At 41.7% G+C, this 21,500-nt stretch overlaps 1 protein-coding gene across 4 annotated transcripts in view; it reads right to left on the bottom strand.

The window, feature by feature from the left end:
* LOC126190842 (scm-like with four MBT domains protein 1) overlaps positions 1 to 21,500 on the bottom strand; it is a 179,104-nt gene that overhangs the window by 25,714 nt on the left and 131,890 nt on the right. For all 4 annotated transcript variants that reach the window (XM_049931422.1, XM_049931423.1, XM_049931424.1 and 1 more), the window contains 2 exons: positions 3,969 to 4,147; positions 3,294 to 3,506 (listed from right to left, as the gene is read on the bottom strand). In XM_049931422.1, the coding sequence (XP_049787379.1) occupies positions 3,294 to 3,506; positions 3,969 to 4,147 (392 nt within the window). The remainder of the gene's footprint in view (positions 1 to 3,293; positions 3,507 to 3,968; positions 4,148 to 21,500) is intronic.

Here is a 21,500-nt window from a genome sequence, read left to right as displayed (position 1 = left end):
GGACACATTTTTCCCAGCAATGGATGACTTAGCAGAGACCTTGGTTCTAATTCTGGAAATGCCTACCAAACTATAACTTCTTCATCTGGAAAACAGCAAGAAGTCATTGTTTGCCACGTAAGGAGAATATGGGTGTCAAGTAAAATTTGTTTAGCCTGAAGCAGCAGCATGTGTACCTGTGCCCTGTGCAAAATGAGCTGGCACAGTGTTACAGAGCAAAAACATCCCCTTGAATACTTCGCATAACAATATCTTTCCAGTCTTTTTTAACCTCATAAGGAGATTTTGGGACTATGTTCCTATGTCAGTTTGCCTCTTTATGAGCTTAATCTGTTGGCACCACATAATGGCAGTCCCAAAAAATACTCAAGTTCACTTTGTCGGGTGATTGTTGAGTCAGTGGTTTTTGTTTGGTGGGAGTGAATTTAAATGTTTCCATGGTTTGATTAGCTCCTTTTTCTCATATTCATACTCGAACACTCAGCACTCAAGCATGGAGATTATGTGGCTAAAGAACAGACCTGGATATGCCTCACACAGCTGCAACATTTCTCCTGTTACCTGGGTTTCGTGGCCCTTTTGAATAGGTGTGAGGAGTCATGGAACCCAGCAGGCAGCAATCTTCCTCATATCCAAATGTTCGTGAAAGATGTTGAAAGCTGGTCCATGACTAATTTTCCCTTTTTCCATTGTGAAAGATGTTGAAAACTAGATCATGGCTGACTTTCACTTTTTCCATTACTACCATGGTTGTGATACGCCAGTCTTTGTGCACTTTTCCCGCGGTTCATGGCTCTTCTCAGAGAGATGGTATGCCACTTCATTCTTCATCACTCATACTTGTTTGACCAACTGGAAGTGTCTGCACCACCTAACCACTGTGTCATATCCTGGTGAATTATTGTAACACGGTTCCACCAAATCAGAATGGGCTGCTGTAGCATTATTCTTCTTCAACACAGAAAATGAATTAGAATATAATACTCCACTTTATTAATGACTGTGTCATTTTATTTTGGTTTCTCTACTGCTGTGCTATGGTACTGTGAAGTGGAGATTTCAATGTGTATGAGAACTAGGGCTTGTACCAACAAAAAATAAATTACATAACTTAATTTTTTAGCTAATAATTAAAATTTTATGACTACCCCTTGTATATATTTACAGGAAAAAAAATTATAGAGAATTGTAGTTCCCTACAAATCTACTTCACTTTTCCATTACACTGCCATACACTTCTAAGTATTTTTCATAATGTTGCACTAGCTTCTTCAATCTTTTGCATAGACAATCCGTGACAAATGTATGAGGCATTGACAGTTTTGGTTCCCTACAAACCTACTTTACTTTCCCTTGAAATCATCATAAGTTTCTAAGTACTTTTCATAATGCTATATTATGTTCTTGAACCCTTCTGCATTGAAGTTTGGAATTGAACCAACAGACAATGGTAATCTTGAGTTCTTCAACACTTGTAAACTGTTGTCTATCAAGTTATTGTGACAAAGGCAAGTGAGATAGTAGTTACTGGTTTTACAGCTTCCATCCAGTCAGTCGTTGACCAATCTTATGTGGCAGCTTAAGGTAGCAAAACGAAAGCTGAAGTTTTAAATTTCAAGTTTAAGAAATTGTTCAAGCGGGAGAATTGTATAAACATTCTTTCTTTTGACCAATGAACTGACTCCTGTATGGGTGACACAGTAATAAGCATACCTGCCATACAGAAACAATTAAAAGATTTGGAAGCAGCTAAGTTGCAAGTCCAGGTGGAATACTAATTCAGTTTTACAAAGGGTATTTACAGCATTGACCTCTTACTTAGCTTGCATTTATTGTGAATCTCTCTTCCAGCACCAAGTCCCAAACAATTGGAAAAGTGCAGGTGACTCCCGTATATATGAGAGTAATCCCAAAAATAAAGTCTCCTATTTTTTTTATAAGTACATAGACCTGTTTCTGTGAAAAAACTCAAATGGCCAATTTAGAACTGGAGAATAGTAATGTTGAGCAAGGCGCACACATTCCCCATGACAACGCTTGCCCACACATCGCTCGGTAAACCATTGCTCTCCTGTAACAGTTTCAGAGGAGCATAATCACCCACCCACCCTATAGTCCTGATATGGCGCCCAATGACTATTACCTGTTTCCTAGGTTAAAAGAACATTTGGCCCAAAAGCGATTCAGCTCTGATGACGAGGTGAAAGAATAGGTTCACAACTTTCTGAACGGCATGGCGGCGAGCTGATATGACATGGGCATACAAAAACTGCCACAGCGTCTACAAAAATGCATCGACAGAAATGGTGATTGTGTCGAAAAACAGCTAAATGTTCAAGCTGTAAACTGATGTAAACTATTGTAGAAATAAACACCTCTAAGTACTTATCAAAAAATAGGAGACCTTACTTTTGAGATTACCCTCGCAATAAAGGTAAAAGAACAGACCTGCAAAATTACAGACCATTACCCCTAACATCAGTTTTCTGCAGAATCCCTGAATACATAATCCGTTCAAATATAACACATTTTCTTGAGACTGAAATCTTATGTCCATGAATCAGCAAGTTTTTAGAAAACAAAGGTCGGGCGAAACTCAGCTTGCCCTTTTCTCACAAGACATACTGCAGACTATGGATGAAGGTCAACAGGCAGAGTCCATACTTAAGATTTCTGGAAAGCATTTGATATGGTGCCCCACTGCAGACTGTTAACGAAGGTATGAGCATAAGCAATAGGTTCCCAGATATGTAAGTGGCTCTAATACTTCTTAAGTAATAGAGCCCAGTATGTTGTCCTAGACAGCAAGCGTTTGTCAGAGAAGAGTCAGAAGGAGCCCCCAGAGAAGTGTGGCATGAACACTATTATTCTTTACATGCATAAATGATCTGGTGGACAGGAATCTGCAGTTGTATGCTGATGATGCTATAGTGTACAGGATGGTGTCGAACTTGAGTGGTTATAGAAGGATACAAGATGACAAACAATGGAAAATACTGGATGGAATGTAACAATATTATGAGAAGGAAAGTTGCTATTCACCATACAGCAGAGATGCTGAGTTGCAGATATGCACAATGAAAGGACTCTCACAATTAAAGTTTTTGGCCATTAAAGCCTTCGTGAAAAAACACACACACACACACACACACACACACACACACACACACACACACGACTGCAGTACCAGGCAACTGAAACCACACAACTGTAAACTTTTTCAAGAACTCCATATGGCATTTTCTCTCAAGTTTACAAATACAATATCCACTTCTGCTAATATAACAGTGTACCTTCAGCTTGATGCTGTGTCTTAGTGACTGTAGACTGCAGTGATTCATGAGACAGAAGCTGAGATGAATTGGAGGCAGTGGAGGTAAGTTTACGCCACGCTGCATTGATCCTTGCAGCTACCCTTCCACGACGCTTCCTAGGCCGTGGGACTACAATACTCGCTTCACCCTTCGGTCGTCCAATTTTTCGCTTTCCGTGCACCCAATAGTGCGCTGAAACAGAGAATCATAGCGTGTAGTCTTTCACGGCCGGCGTCTTCAGTAATTAAAACTTCCGGGCTAAGAGGCCGTGGTCCAATAGTAGAAATACTTCTCCCTGACGTTTCGTTGCCAGCTGCGGGCAACATCATCTGAGAGAAGTATTTCTACTATTGGGTCACGGCCTCTTAGTCCGGAAATTTTAATTACTGAAACAGAGAACTTCCTAAAACAAAGATATCCTTCAAGAACTGATTGCTATAAAAACACTGTTGAAAGATGTTCTGAACAGTGTTTACATTAAAATACTACAAAAACTGTCAACAAGAAGCAAATCTTCACTCTACAAATGGAGTTTCTTCACCAACAGTATGTGCAAAATATACAGCAGTCTGGTGTAAAGTTTCACCCTGAATCACACTTCTATGTCTCCAACTATCCACAATAACATGAATAAGAAAGATTGTGTCTACTTACTAAATTTTGTTTTAGACTGAGTGTTACATTTCTCAGGGCATACATTTTCTCCAATGGCTATCGGACCAAACAAATATGGGCAGACTTGCAGTCGCCGGCAGACTCTCTTGCAGAAATTTGTAACCTCATCTGCTGATGTCACAACAGCAACATTTGCCCGGTATGAATTATTCTTGTACCTGTAAAAAAAAGTAGCTAAGATGCCAACACTAATCAGAAGAAATACAAGTGGCTGAGTCATATTTCTGTTGTAGATATTTAGACTGGACTCTGCTCATTAAACAATGTTCATAAAGGCTGTACATTCAGTGGGCAAATCCTAGAATCTACTGAAACCTTAACTATGCTACTGTATATCTACAAGGTCTGCACAATGAACTGTATGAATCAGAAATTTTTAAAAGCTTCAGATGAGATGCTGAGTGAAATGCATTTGGCTGACAAGAGAACAATGCACGATGCCTTCAATGACTACTGTAGCAGAATATTGTCAAGTGATCTTTCAGAGAACCCAAAGGAATTCTGGTCGTATGTAAAGGCTGTTAGTGACATCAAAGTTCATTAGCGAATGAGATAGGAACTGAAGCTGAGGGTATCAAAGGTACAGCTGAAATGCTTAATGCCATTTTCAAATGGTCATTTACAAAGGAAAACCCAAGAGAATTGCCCTAGCTTAATTTTCCTACTGAAAAGGTGAATGAAATAAGTATTAGTGTCACTAGTGTTGAGAAACAGCTGCAATCTTTAAAATTGAACAAAGCTCCATGGCCCAGTGGAATACCTGTCAGATGCTATACTGAATTTGTGGTCGAGTTAGCCCCTCTTCCAACTATAATCTATTGTAGATCCCTCGAACAAAAAACTGTGCCCACTTCTTGGTAAAAGGCACAGGTCACACCCGCCTACAAGAAGAGTCGTAGAAGTGATCCATCCAATATCCTGGACATCAATTTGTTGTAGAAATTTAGAACATATTCTGAGCCCAAACATAATGGGGTCTCTTGAACAGAATGACCTCCTCAGTGCCAATCAGCATGGATTTCGAAAACACTGATCATGTGAAACCCAACTCGCACTTTTCTCACATGATATACTGCAATCAACCACGTAAATGCAGTGTTTCTTGATGTCTGGAAAGCATTTGACTCAGTACCACATCTACACTTATTTGTCAAAAGTATCATCATATGGGGTATCAAGTGAAATTTGTGACTGGATTGAGGACTTTTTGGTAGGGGGAGGACACAGCATGTTACCTTGAATGGAGAGTCATTGTCAGATGTAGAAGTAGCTTCGAGTGTGCCCCGGAGAAGTGTGTCGGGACCCTTGCTGTTCATGTTGTGTATTAATGACCTAACATACAATATTAATACACTCATGCTCATAAATTAATGATAATGCTGATACATGGTGAAACAACGCTCTTGTGGGTGGTTTGCAGGTTTAAATCACCTCGGGGTATGAAGACGCGGTGCATTTCACCTGCGGTCATCGCACGGTGGCGCTGGCAGCAGTCCACATACGCAGAGGTGTGTTGGTACATGTGAGAGTAAAGTGCAGTGAGTAAGTGTGAAGATGTTTCCAGACATGTTGATGGTGACTGTGTGTTGAAAATGGCTCAAAGAACACATATTGATGATGTAATGAGGGTTAGAATACTAGTGCAACTGGAGGCTGGTCAAACACAGTAGGTCTTAGCATGGGCGCTCCATGTGCCAGAAAGTGTGATATCAAGATAATGGCAATGATTCCAGCAGACAGGAAACGCGTCCAGGCGCTACAGTATAGGACGTCCACAGTGTACAACACCACAAGAAGACCGATATCTCACCATCAGTGCCCGCAGATGGCCATGGAGTACTGCAGGCAGCCTTGCTCGGGACCTTACTGCAGCCACTGGAACAGTTGTGTCCAGACACACAGTCTACAGACGACTGAACAGACATGGTTTATTCACCTGGAAACCTGCAAGGTGCATTCCACTGACCCCTGGTCACAGGAGAGCCCATAAAGCTTGGTGTCAAGAACACAGTCCATGGTCATTGGAACAGTGGTCCCAGGTTAAGTTCACAGACGAGTTCACGTATAGTTTGAACAGTGATTCTCGCCGGCTTTTCATCTGGCGTGAACTAGGAACTAGATACCACCCCCTTAATGTCCTTGAAAGAGACCTGTATGGACGTCATGGTTTGATGGTGTGGGGTGGGATTATGACTGGTGCACGTACACCCCTGCATGTCTTTGACAGAGGAACTGTTACAGGTCAGGTGTATCGGGACGTCATTTTGCACCTTGCACCAGTATGTCCGCCTCTTCTGGGGGCAGTGGGTCCCACCTTCCTCCTGATGGATAACAACGCACGGCCCCATTGAGCTGCCATTGTGGAGGAGTACCTTGAAACAGAAGATATCAGACAAATGGAGTGGCCTGCCTGTTCTCCAGACCTAAACCCCATTGAGCATGTCTGGGATGCTCTCGGTCGACGTATCACTGCACGTCTTCAGACCCCTAGGACACTTCAGGAGCTCTGATGGGGTACATGTGCAGGAAACAGTGGCGTTTTGTAGCACATGTGTTTCATGTCAGTTTTCTCAACTTATCACCAATACCGTGGACTTACAGATCTGTGTCGTGTGTGTTCCCTATGTGCCTATGCTATTAGCGCCAGTTTTGTGTAGTACCACATTATGCGACACTGCAATTTTCTTTAATTTATGAGCACGAGTGTGGTAAAAAAGGCTTTTTGCATGTGATGCAGTTACCTATAATGAAGTGCTATCTGAGAGAAGCTGCATAAATACGCAGTCAGATCTTGATAAGATTTCAACATGATGCAGAGATTGGTAACTTGCTTTACACATTCAGAAATGTAAAATTTTGCACTTCAGAAAACGAAAAAAACATAGTATCCTATGACTATAATATCAATGAGTCATTTTTGGAATTAGCGAACTCATACAAATACCTGGGCACAACACTTTGCAGGGATATGAAATGGAATGATCACATAGGTTCTGTCGTGGGTACAGCAGTTGGTAGATTTCAGTTTGTTGGTGGACTACTGGGGAAGTGCAATCAATCTACAAAGGAGATTGCTTACAAATCATTCATGTGACCGGTTCTAGAATATTGCTCATGGGTGTGGGACTTGTAGCAGATAGTGCTAATAGTGGGTATTGAATTTATACAAAGAAGGGCAGCACGAATGGTTACAGGTTTGTTTAATTCGTGGGAGAGTGTCACAGAGATACTGAAAGAACTGAACTGGAACTTGAAGATAAACATAAACTATACTGAGAAAGTCCATTTAGAACCCCCTCTAAATGATTACTCTAGGGACACACTACAACCCCCTACATATCACTCACATAGGCATCGTGACAATGAGATTAGAATAATTACTGCACGCACAGAGGCATTCAAACCATCATTCTTCCTGCACTCCATACATGAATAGAACAGGAAGAAACGCTAATAATTGGTACAGTGGGATGTACCCTCTCCATGCACCTCACGGTGGTATGCTGAATATAGATGTATAACTGAGTGAAAATGAACAAGATCACAACATAAATAAAACAGTAGTGGTGGTGGTGGTGGTGGTGGTGGTGGTGGTGGTGGTGGTCGTAGTAGTAGTAGTAGTAGTAGTAGTAGTAGTAGCAATACTACTACTACTACTACTAATAATAATAATAATAATAGATGCAGGTACTTCCAGATTTTCAGATTTTGAAAATATAAGTTGTTACTACATACAAAACTACATGCCTGATGGAACTTGTTTTCATGCTAGACTTGGCATTAACTCCAGAGAAATAAAGTTTACCATTGTGAAATGTAGTGGAAAAATGCAGTGGAAAAATATTTACATATACTGTATAATCACACAAGCACACAAAGTCACCATATCTGGGTGCTGGGACCCGATTATGACTGCATCTGACATGGGCAGCAATCTGATGGAGTAGATGGTGGGGACAATGAGGTGGCATGGGGTGGGGAGGGGCAGGAATAGCAAGAGATGGGGAATAATTGCAAGGGAGGGGAGGGAGGGAACAGGGGGGGGGGGGGGGGAGAAGATGCCTGTGAAAATGTACGGGGACAGGGCGGGGCTGCTAGAGGCAGTGTCTAGAGGCTATTCTGGAAGGGGGATGGGAGAGGGCCAGAAAGGGAGAGAGAGTAATACCCTCTCCATCTGTCTCACAACAGTACTCCACCATCCATGGAACCTATACAATATCCTAGTCCATTCCTACTCCATCCGCTCTCCCAGAACCATTGCCTCATGGCTCATATCTCTCCTATAGACCTAAATGCAAGACCTGTGCCATACATCCTCCCACTACCACCGTCTCCAGTCCTGTCACAGGCATCCACTACCTATCAAAGGCAGGGCCACATGTGAAGGCAGCCAGGTCATCTATCAACTAAGCTGCGACCACTGTGTCACTTTCTACATGGGCGTGACAACTAACAACCTGTCTGTCCACATAAATGGCCACTGCCAAACTGTGGTCATGAGACAGCTGGACCATCCAATTGCAGAAATGACACCCAACAGGAAGTGCTTCACTTCAATGACTGCTTCATAGTGTGTGCCATTTGGATTTTTCCTACCAATACCAGCGTTTTTGAACTGCTGCTTGTGAAAACTATTCCTAGAACATATCCTTCATGCCTGTAACACTCCTAGCCTCAACCTTCACTAGACCCTGTCCTCCATCCACCTATCCCTTTCCCTGCTCCCACTCCAGCATTACACATGCCTACTATCTAACCTGCATGTACTAGCCTTATACCCTTCTCTAACTCTCTTCCCTTCCACCCCCAGCACAGCCTTCTGATACAGCACCTAGAAGCAATACAGGGCTATTACAAATGATTGAAGCGATTTCATAAATTCACTGTAGCTCCATTCATTGACATATGGTCACGACACACTACAGATACGTAGAAAAACTCATAAAGTTTTGTTCGGCTGAAGCCGCACTTCAGGTTTCTGCCGTCAGAGCACTCGAGAGCGCAGTGAGACAAAATAGCGACAGGAGCCGAGAAAGCGTATGTCGTGCTTGAAATGCACTCACATCAGTCAGTCATAACAGTGCAATGACACTTCAGGACGAAGTTCAACAAAGATCCACCAACTGCTAACTCCATTCGGTGATGGTATGAGCAGTTTAAAGCTTCTGGATGCCTCTGTAAGGGGAAGTCAACGGGTCGGCCTGCAGTGAGCGAAGAAACGGTTGAACGCGTGCGGGCAAGTTTCACGCGTAGCCCGCGGAAGTCGACGAATAAATTGGCTCATGCCACAACTGGAGACCGACAACGCAGACTTCATCTTTCAACAGGATGGTGCTCCACCGCACTTCCATCATGATGTTCGGCATTTCTTAAACAGGAGATTGGAAAACCGATGGATCGGTCGTGGTGGAGATCATGATCAGCAATTCATGTCATGGCCTCCACGCTCTCCCGACTTAACCCCAGGCGATTTCTTTCTGTGGGGTTATGTGAAAGATTCAGCGTTTAAACCTCCTCTACCAAGAAACGTGCCAGAACTGCGAGCTCGCATCAACGATGCTTTCGAACTCATTGATGGGGACATGCTGCGCCGAGTGTGGGAGGAACTTGATTGTTGGCTTGATGTCTGCCGAATCACTAAAGGGGCACATATCGAACATTTGTGAATGCCTAAAAAAACTTTTTGAGTTTTTGTATGTGTGTGCAAAGCATTGTGAAAATATCTCAAATAATAAAGTTATTGTAGAGCTGTGAAATCGCTTCAATCATTTGTAATAACCCTGTATAGCACTATCCTGCCCCGACATGCTGCCACCTGTATCCTGCTATTAATCCCCCTCCCCACCCCATGCCACCTCCTTACCCCCATCAGCCACTGCAACAGACTTCTGCTCACATCTAATAAAATCACAGTTGGGTGCCAGCACCCAGAGACAATGGCCATGGGAGTGCAAATTGTGCTTGTGTGAATGTGAGTGTTTTCTACTTTGGAAGAAGGAATTTGTTCAAAAGTTTAAATATTTTAGCAGTCTTTTTTCACTGTGCCTGTCTGCAACTCAATGCCTCCTCTATGTGATCAGCAGGAATCATATTCAAAATGAAAATTTCACTCTGCAGCAGAACGTTTGCTGGTATGAAACTTCCTGGTAGATTAAAATTGTATGCTGGACCAAGACTCGAACTCAGGACCTTTGTCTTTCGCAGGCAAGTGCTCTACCGACTGAGCTACCCAAGCATGACTCGTGACCCGTCCTCACAGCTTTACTTCTGCCAGTATCTCGTCTCCTACCTATCAAACTTAATAGATGCTCTCCTGCAAAACTCACAGAACTATCACTCCTGGAAGAAAGGACAGTGTGGAGACATGTCTTAGCCACAGCCTGCGGGATGTTTCCAGAATGAAATTTTCGCTCTGCAGCAGAATGTACATTGATATGATCGTTATCGAAGTACTATAGTATTGTAGAGCTTTATTTATCATACCATAAACAAACAATGAAAAAATAGGTTGGAACAACATAAATATGTGAAAGATACATTGTTACTCATCAAGCAGAGGATGCATTAAGTGTCAGGTAGGCACATTGAAAAAGACTGCTACATATTATTAAGCATCAGACTAAGTCCTTTATCAGATGTAGACGCAATAAAAAGCACACACATTCACATATGCATAAAACAAATGCAGGCATGCCCCCCCTTCCCAATACACACATATGGCTGCTGTCTTCTCTGGGCATAAGATCTTAGTGTCTGGTGACAATGGTGGCTGTGGCCATGTGTGTGTGTGTGTGTGTGTGTGTGTGTGTGTGTGTGTGTGTGTCTGTCTGTCTGTCGCGCATTACGCATGCGAGGTCAGTAAGGCAGGGTCAGGGTACTATGAGTATTTGGCAAGAGGACTTAAGACGAGATGTATAAATGGGCAGTGGCGTTTTGAGGCAAGAGTAGGATGTCACTAAATTGGAAAACTTTTGGAGATGGTGTCCAGTGTGCTCTTCCAAATGTTGGGGGGCAATTTGGGAGACAGGGAGTAGGTAGGTGGGATCCCGCAATAACAGTATCTTCTGAAGGGAACAGAGATAGTTTCCGGAGTGCAGTGGAGATTTGTTTCTCAAGTATGAAGTTGGTGAGGGAAAAGGATTGGTGGAATCAGAGGATTTTAAGATCCTTGTGAAATGAAGGGTAGCATCCACACAAAGTATTTTTATACTTAGACCACTGGTGTGTGTGTGTGTGTGTGTGTGTGTGTGTGTGTGTGTGTGTGTGTGTGTGGGTGGGTGGGCACGCGCGCACGTGGATTGGGGTGGGGTGTTACATGATCTAGGCAGCATAGTGAGGACCCCAGTGTGTGTGTGTGTGTGTGTGTGTGTGTGTGTGTGTGTGTGTTTGGGGGAGGAGGGGGATGGGTTATATCATGGTCTATGGGGCACTTACAGAACGGGTTGTCAGACTGGATTTGAGCTCAGGGTAAGGACACTTTTCTGAACTGATGTAGACCCTGCTCACCGACACTTTTCTCCTCTCGTCCACTCCATCCATCACAACACCCTCACCTCAATCAAGCTGCAGTGACAACTGGGACAACATAAATGTACATGCACATATATATGTATGTGTGTGTGTGTGTGTGTGTGTTTTTTACTCATTTGTTTGAAATAGGATTCATCCTAAAGCCAAGCATTCTGTCTTCTTTATTTGCCTGTTGACACTCAGCACATCATCAACTTATTATTGAATTGTCAACAAAATTTGTCTGGGTTGGGTAAACAAAAACACTCTGAAGGTCACTTGCAATAGCAACCGAAACATCAGTAGTTTTACATACTGAAAATGCAGTCACAAACCCAGACGAAAAAATTTATCGACTGTGACAATGGCTGCGGAAGTCGACATTTATAATTATTGGTGAATTGTTACCTTTCCTCTTCAAACCATTTAACTTTAAAATTTACGGCTCCTATAATGCACAGATACTGATTCCATAGGGTTCAAATGGGTGCTCAAACAGAGTAGACTTTCTCGTCAGATATAAAAGGTCATCCAGTTTGAACGAAGTTAACCAATTTAAAATTATTCACTCATATCATCATATCAAGGGAGACAAAAATTTAGTAGTCATGGGTTACTGGAATTTGAGAGTAGGAAAAGGGAGAGAAGGAAACATAGCAGGTGAATATGGATTGGGGCTAAGAAATGAAAGAGGAAGCCACCTGGTAGAGTTTTGCACAGAGCATAACTTAATCATAGCTAACACTTGGTTCAAGAATCATAAAAGAAGGTTGTATACATGGAAGAATCCTGGAGATACTAGAAGGTATCAGATAGATTATATAATGGTAAGACAGAGATTTAGGAACCAGGTTTTAAATTGTAAGACGTTTCCAGGGGCAGATGTGGACTCTGACCACAATCTATTGGTTATGAACTGTAGATTAAAACTGAAGAAACGGCAAAAAGGTGGGAATTTAAGGAGATGGGACCTGGATAAACTGACTAAACCAGATGTTGTACAGAGTTTCAGGGAGAGCATAAGGGAACAATTGACAGGAATGGGGGAAAAAAGTACAGTAGAAGAAGAATGGGTAGCTCTGAGGGATGAAGTAGTGAAGGCAGCGGAGGATCAAGTAGGTAAAAAGATGAGGGCTAGTAGAAATCCTTGGGTAACAGAAGAAATATTGAATTTAATTGATGAAAGGAGGAAATATAAAAATGCAGTAAATGAAGCAGGGAAAAAGGAATACAAATGTCTCAAAAATGAGATCGAGAGGAAGTGCAAAATGGCTAAGCAGGGATGGCTAGAGGACAATGTAAGGATGTAGAGGCATATCTCACTAGGGGTAAGATAGATACTGCCTACAGGAAAATTAAAGAGACCTTTGGAGAAAAGAGAACCACTTGTATGAATATCAAGAGCTCAGATGGAAATCCAGTTCTAAGCAAAGAAGGGAAAGCAGAAAGGTGGAAGGAGTATATAGAGGATCTATACAATGGCAATGTACTTGAGGACAATATTATGGACATGGAAGAGGATGTAGATGAAGATGAAATGGGAGATACGATACTGCGTGAAGAGTTTGACAGAGCACTGAAAGACCCGAGTCAAAACAAGGCCCCGGGAGTAGACAACATTCCATTAGAACTACTGACGGCCTCGGGAGAGGCAGTCCTGACAAAACTCTACCATCTGGTGAGCAAGATGTATGAGACAGGCGAAATACCCTCAGACTTCAAGAAGAATATAATAATTCCAATCCCAAAGAAAGCAGGTGTTGACAGATGTGAAAATTACCAAACTATCAGTTTAATAAGTCACAGCCGCAAAATACTAACACGAATTCTTTACATCATCATCATCTTGGACAGTTTCCAGCCACTGGCTGGGTCTGTTGGGAACACAAGCCTCTCCATCGTGTTCTGTCTTTCCACCATTCCCCCTCTTCCACCTTCGTCCAGTTCTCTCCTCTTCTCGTCACACATTCCTTCACTCCCTTCACCCATCTATCTCTTGGTCTTCCTCTGGGCCTCTTCCCCTTCAGTTGCAGATCAAACATCCTCTTTGGAATTCTTCCCTCATCCATTCTCTTCATGTGTCCATACCACTGCAGTCTTGATTTTTCTATCCTGTCCTGTACTGGTTCCTCCTTTAGTCTTTCCCTCACATACACATTTCGCAATCTGTCTCGTCTTGTTACACCCAACCTGCTCCTCTGGAACTTCATTTCGCTAGCCTGTATTCTACTTTTGTCGCTTTTGTGCATTACCCATGTCTCACTTCCGTATGCCAATATGGGGACAAAGTAGGTTCGGTATATAATTCCCTTGGATTTCTGTGGCACCTCCTTGCTCCAAATAAGCCCCCTAATGCATTTGTAGAACTGCCCTGCTTTTCTGCACCTTTCATTTATTTCCATTGCGTTTCCCCCCTTACTTTCAATCACGCTTCCCAGGTACTTGAAGTTCTCTACCACACTTAGTTTTTCCCCTCCACAAGTTATATCCACATTTGGCCTATTCGTCTTCCTTGTTGTGACAATTATTTCACTTTTCTTTGCAGAGAAATGCATTCCATATTGTGCTGCCGTTGCCTCCCATGCATCTAACTGCTCTTGCACCTCCTTCTCGCAATTTCCCCATAACATCAGGTCATCGGCAAAAAGCACTGCTTTCATTTTATGATCTCCAATTGCATCTGACACTTGCTGTAGGATTTCATCCATAACAATAATAAACAATAAAGGCGAAAGTGCACTTCCCTGTCGCAGCCCATTTTCCAGCTTGAACCATGCAGTACATTCCCTCCCCACTTTCACACAACTCTCACTTCCCTCATACATTTTTCTGACTTTTCGTGTTATCTCTTCATCTATCCCTTTTGCGTTCAGCACATCCCAGAGCTTGTCCCTACAGATACTGTCATACGCCTTCTCAATATCTAAAAAGGCCATGATTAAGTCCTTCCCGTACTCATAGTGCCTTTCCTGCAGTTGCCTTACCGCAAATATGAGGTCCGTTGTTGATCTTCCCGGTCTGAAACCATACTGCTCCTCTTGCAGTCTACTTTCAATACTGCTTCTTATTCTCTTCTCCAGGATCTTTTCATAGATTTTTCCACAGTGGCATAGCAGGGTGATTCCTCTGTAGTTCTCACATCTCCTTTTATCCCCTTTCTTGAAGATCGAGACTATAATTCCTTTCTTCCAATCCTCAGGAATTCTGTTCTCCTTCCACACCACCCTCAGCACTCTGTATAGCCACTGGGTTCCTACTTCTCCTGCTGCTCGTATCATATCCACTGTTACTTCGTCCCAACCTGGTGCCTTGCCCCCTTTCATCCTCTTTATGGCTTCTTCCACTTCATTCCAAGTTAGATCATCAATTTCCCCACTATTATCATCGTCTGCTGCCTTAGGCTCTCCATCGCTGTTAGTTACCCGCTTGGCGGCATTCAACAGATCTTCAAAGTACTCCTTCCAAATCTTTTTGAGCTCATGCATTTCCTCCACAACTCTTCCATTATTATCCATGATCCTCAGGCACTCGCTTCTGTCCTTCCTCTTATTTCTTACCATGGTGTAAAGTACTTTTTTGTTCCCTTCACTGTCCTCTTCTAACATTCTTGTCCATTTTTCCATCCACTTCTTCTTCTCCGCCCTTACTATGGTCTGTGCCGCTTTCTTGCTTTCCTTATACGAATTCTTTACAGACGAATGGAAAAACTGGTAGAAGCCGACCTTGGGGAAGATCAGTTTGGATTCTGCAGAAATGTTGGAACACGTGAGGCAATACTGACCCTACGACTTACGTTAGAAAATAGATTAAGGAAAGGCAAACCTACATTTCTAGCATTTGTAGACTTAGAGAAAGCTTTTGACAATGTTGACTGGAATACTCTCTTTCAAATTCTGAAGCTGGCAGGAGTAAAATATAGGGCGCAAAAGGCTATTTACAATTTGTACAGAAACCAAATGGCAGTAATAAGAGTCGAGGGGCATGAGAGGGAAGCAGCGGTTGGGAAGGGAGTGTGATAGGGTTGTAGCCTCTCCCCGATGTTATTTAATCTGTATATTGAGCAAGCAGTAAAGGAAAAAATAGAAAAATTTGGAATAGGTTTTAAAATCCATGGAGAAGAAATAAAAACTTTGAGGTTTGTCGATGACATTGTAATTCTAATAGACAGCAAAGGACTTGGAAGAGCAGTTGAATGGAATGGACAGTGTCTTGAAAGGAGAATATAAGATGAACATTAACAAAAGCAAAACGAGGATAATGGAATGTAGTCGAATTAAGTCGGGTCATGCTGAGGGAATTCGATTAGGAAATGAGACACTTAAAGTACTAAAGGAGTTTTGCTACTTTGGGAGCAAAATAACTGATGATGGTCGAAGTAGAGAAGATATAAAATGTAGACTGGCAATGGCAAGGAAAGCGTTTTTGAAGGAGAGAAATTTGTTAACATCGAGTACAGATTTAAGTGTCAGGAAGTCGTTTCTGAAAGTATTTGTATGGAGTGTAGCCATGTATGGAATGAAACGTGGACGATAAATAGTTTGGACAAGAAGAGAATAGAAGCTTTCGAAATGTGGTGTTACAGAAGAATGCTGAAGATTAGATGGGTAGATAACATAACTAATGATGAAGTATTGAATAGAATTGGGGAGAAGAGGAGTTTGTGGCACAACTTGACAAAAAGAAGGGACCGGGTAGTAGGACATGTTCTGAGGCATAAAGGGATCACAAATTTAGCACTGGAGGTCAGTGTGGAGGGTAAAAATCATTGAGGCAGACCAAGAGATGAATACACTAAGCAGATTCAGAAGGATGTGGGTTGCAGTAAGTACTGGGAGATGAAGCTTGCACAGGACAGGGTAGCACGGAGAGCTGCATCATACCAGTCTCAGAACTGAAGACCAGAACAACAACAACAACAACAACAACAACAACAACAACACATCATCATATTTAGTTTTTTATTGGTTGGTAGACTGTATTCTTTCAATCATGAAACCAGTACATCCATTACATAATTATGCTGGTCCTTCTCAATGTCCACATAAGCACTGAGTTTTCTCCTCAATTCCATCCCAGAAGTTCAGCGTACACTCCAATCCCTACTTAAATCCTTAGGCCAACCCTAGGATCTCTCCTCTGATCTCCCTACTCATCCCAACTACTTCCTGCACACCCACCTTCAACATATTTTCCAACATTGATATACCTGAGAATCTTGGACATCCCCCTGTGGCTGGTTCTGTGCTCCCACTGAAAGAATCGTGGTACTTGCTGACCAATACCTCAATCAATTGCCTGAAGCCCAGCTTCCCATATGAAAGACACAAAACATTTTCTTAACAGTGACGCAACCACACCCACCCCATTACCATTAACCGAGTTTCTCCAGGCAGTGATTTACTAATCCTTTCTTTATTTATTGATTGGATAGGTTCAATAACTTAAAATTCTTCTAAATATGACCCTTCCGCATCAATACATTTGTCCAGCTTGATTTCATTGCACCATAAGGTTTCTGGAATTCCTCAATTGGGATGCTCTTCAGGGAAGCTATCAAAGTAGCTTTCACACTGTCCATTGACTCAAAATGCTTACTTTGAAGTCCTTTTTCAGCTAAGGGGAGAGGGGGCAGGGGGAGAGTCTGCTGGGGCCAGGTCAGCACTGTAGGGCAGCTGCAGCAACCTTGTCACATGTAATGGAACAGTTTCCATAAAGTGCAGAACTCTTCTCAGATGCTGGCAACTCTGTAATTCAATTTCTAGAGCATTTACTTGTAAAATTAAGCACAGGTGGTCAGGCCAGGTGGTATGAACTTACGATGCACTATCTCCTTTGCACAGAAAAAGACAGTGTGCATGACTTCACCCGGGACTTGTTCATGCGAACCTTCTCCTTAAGCAGTGACAACTTGTGTCATTCCACATTATGCCACTTTGACTCTGGATCATACTGAAAGATGACTCTTCCCCATGACTCATCCCCAGTGATCATATTGTCCAGGAAATTGGGATCATTTTAGCAGATTTGTTTGAGTGTGCTTTTGCATGTTGGTCAACTCTGTACGCAAGTTTTATGCAAATCTCCCGCATGGCCAAGTCTTCTGATATGTCTCATAGACAACTGTTTTCAGCAAGTACAATAATTCTGAGATCAAATGAACACACTTTCAACAGTCTGAATTCAGTATCTAGTGCAGAAGAATCATATGATGGTTCGTTCACAATGTCAATAACCTCCTCCCGATGTTCTCTATGTTTCTTGAGTCAGCTGCTCGATTGCGATCAGGAAGGCAATCATCCTTGAAGACTTCCATAAGTATTCCAGAAGTGTCCTGTTAAACTGCATATTGAGCAAGCAGTAAAGGAAACAAAAGAAAAATTCGGAGTAGGTATTAAAATCCATGGAGAAGAAATAAAAACTTTGAGGTTCGCCGATGACATTGTAATTATGTCAGAGACAGCAAAGGACTTGGAAGAGCAGTTGAACGGAATGGACAGTGTCTTGAAAGGAGGATATTAGATGAACATCAACAAAAGCAAAATGAGGATAATGGAATGTAGTCGAATTAAGTCGGGTGATGCTGATGGAATTAAATTAGGAAATGAGGGACTTAAAGTAGTAAAGGATTTTTGCTATTTGGGGAGCAAAATAACTGATGATAGCCGAAGTAGAGAAGATATAAAATGTAGACTGGCAATGGCAAGGAAAGCGTTTCTGAAGAAGAGAAATTTATTAACATCGAGTATAGATTTAAGTGTCAGGAAGTCGTTTCTGAAAGTATTTGTATGGAGTAGCCATGTATGGAAGTGAAACATGGATGATAAATAGTTTGGACAAGAAGAGAATAGATGCTTTCGAAATGTGGTGCTACAGAAGAATGCTGAAGATTAGATGGATAGATCACATAACTAATGAGGAGGTATTGAATAGAATTGGAGAGAAGAGGAGTTTGTGGCACAACTTGACAAGAAGAAGGGACCGGTTGGTAGGACATGTTCTGACGCATCAAGGGATCACAAATTCAGCATTGGAGGGCAGCGTGGAGGGTAAAAATCACAGAGGGAGACCAAGAGATGAATACACTAAGCAAATTCAGAAGGATGCAGGTTGCAGTAAGTACTGGGAGATGAAGAAGCTTGCACAGGATAGAGTAGCATGGAGAGCTGCATCAAACCAGTCTCAGGACTGAAGACCACAACAACAACAACAACAACAACAACAACCTGTTAAGCTTCACACAAAACTTTATCGCATAACACTGATCTCAAGTTTTCTTCATCATTAAGTTCAATGTGATCACTGTGCAGAGGTTCACTGAAGAAGCTGTTCTAACCCTCCAAGAGCACAGAGCCAAATGAGCAACCTTACGCCGGAAAGCTAAGGGTCTCCTGACCCTTCCCAAGCGGTCTGACCACTCTGCAATGTATAGTCTCATCATTAAAAAACTGTGGTGCATTACTTTCCAGACTCTCTCTGTAGCTCCCTATCTGTCACTGTTGATACCACCTCCCTATAAAGAAACGTTCTCTATACCCATGGCCTTGTTGCTGTCAAACACTACCTCTCCCAATGTTGTTCAGACATATAACCCACCACTACAGTCTTTATACAAGGTATTATCAAACAATAACGGAATCCAGACATTTTAACTCGATCTCCATGGACTGCTTCATGCAAATGATGTTGAATTTGTAAGCAGAACTCCTTATTGATCATTTGACATACTAGCAAGTACTTACAATGTACAAACCAAGGACCAGTTACTCCGTTGCCAGCTATGCCGCATGTCCTGTACCAAGGAAGAGCTAATTCTGGAAGCTCTAAATGCTACGAAGTCGTACTCTTCCATGCATTTATACCAGGACATGTTTACTTTTAGTTACTTGTTTTATGTATCATCAAACAGTATCGTTTATTTGCTCTTTCCTGCTGCACAGCAATGAATTGCCAGACACTTTCACTTCTGCGTGTCAGTTATTTTAAGTGCGAGATTGTATTTACCATGCACCGTGACATATATTTTGGTTCGATTATTTTCCTTGGTAAATATCTGATAAACAGTCTCATTGTTGAAAGTTCACACAGTATTGTCAAGTGGAGAAACTGCATTGTTGAGACCAGTGGGAAAGTGTTATAACTGCAATTGTCAATGGTGTCAGTAGCCTATGGTACTGACACAATTCCTGCACAAGTTTGTCAAGTTTTTTGTGTAAAGTTACAAAATAACAACGGTTTTTACAAAAATTTTTATTGCTTGGGGTGATATCGGACAATGCTGAAGATTTATAAAATAAGGAAAGGTGCTAAAGTATGGTATAATTATGACATGGAACTTTTAGATAATGCTGTTCCTGATATCCAATGTGGAAAACTACTGTATAGAAGAGCTTGTGATTCGTATGGTATACCTAGATTGACCCTACAAAAGAAAGCGCAGGAAATAAATGTATATATACCGTGGGTTTCAAAAGCTCGAAATTTGTGTGTGAGTTTGTGTGTTTTTTATTGTGTCTATCTACCAGCGCTTTCTCATTTGGTAAGTCACAGCATCTGTTTTTAATATATTTTTCCCATGTGGAATTTTTCTTTCTAATATATATATTGGGGATTTCCTTTTAATATATTGGAAGTTAGGTGTTTAGTGAAAGGCTACCTTGATAAATCTGGCCAAAAACAAAAGAAATTTTCTAACAATTTGCCAGGAGAAGAATGATAAGAAAACAAGTAGTAAATGAGGAAGAAGAAAAATTCTTGAAGTAAGGTATAATAATAAAAACTGATCCTCAAATTCATTATCTCATACCTTATCAAGTCTCCAAAATGAAGGACAATCTTAAAATGTGTAATAGTTACTAAAATTAAACAGAAAGAATGTAGAATTTTTAAAAAAGTGTCAATTTCTGTCCAATTCCTCCCATGTGCTAACACATTTATTCTCAAACTGACCCAATCTGCCACTCAGTTTGTTTTGTGTTAACTTCTTGCATTCCTGATAGAATCTCATGGACATGTTACAACACATTCTCTAAATGTTCCTTAAGAGTATCTACGCGCGTGCGCATGCACCCACCCACCCACCCACCCACCCACCCACCCACCCACACACACACACACACACACACACACACACACACACACACACACACACACACACAAACTTTTCCTGTGTCCATTTGTACTTTCAATTGTTTGAAACCCTCCTCTATACAGGTTTCTGCACAAATGTCCGACCCCTAGTATTATTTGTGTTTGTATTTTAATGTTCAGGTCATTACACAACTCACTAATTAGATTATTTAAGTCACTAACCATTTTGCTAATTTGATTACTTAAATCATTGCCATTTATGCTCTCAATTCTTGACTATGCTCCAATGTGTGCAAATTAAATAAAGAGGAATCAGTTCACTCTTTTGGTTAAACCCATAGATGAAACTTTCCCAAATAAAATATACAGTTTTAAAAATCACACCAATAAGTAATGAAAACAATGCAGTACAGCACAACACAATTACAGACCTGTTGATCAACCATTACATACCTACCCAAAAGTACTTGCAGATTGGTCCTAACATAACACAACAGACCCAAATCACTATCTTCTCCCTCCATTTTTTTAAAAACCCACCTTCAGCCAAGATAGGCAAAAAACTGGACCCCTTTTGTGTTGATGATGCAGCATTTGAAAGAGGTGAGGTTGAGAAAATCTGCAACTGAGATATTCTGAATGCTGCAGCAAGCTTTGTGGACAATTGTTAAAAGACATTCACAAAAATACAGGAGGGGGCAGAGAATAATCTACAGTCTGGAGACCTCTCCAAAAGCAAGTCCGAGGACAAAGTGCGTCATATGGATGAATTTCTGAATGACAATGATGATGTTGCTTTGTATGGCGCTCAACGTCGTAGTCATCAGCACCCGTTCTGAATGCCAATGCTCGATTAAATTCTGGGCATAACCCAAACAACAGCTTTGGATTTTAGTGTTTACTACTTCAGTCTCT

Source organism: Schistocerca cancellata, chromosome 6, assembly GCF_023864275.1.
Source record: "Schistocerca cancellata isolate TAMUIC-IGC-003103 chromosome 6, iqSchCanc2.1, whole genome shotgun sequence".
NCBI classification, from domain to species: domain Eukaryota; kingdom Metazoa; phylum Arthropoda; class Insecta; order Orthoptera; family Acrididae; genus Schistocerca; species Schistocerca cancellata.
Note: the sequence above shows the minus strand (reverse complement) of the source record. Positions and strands in the feature narration are given on the sequence as shown.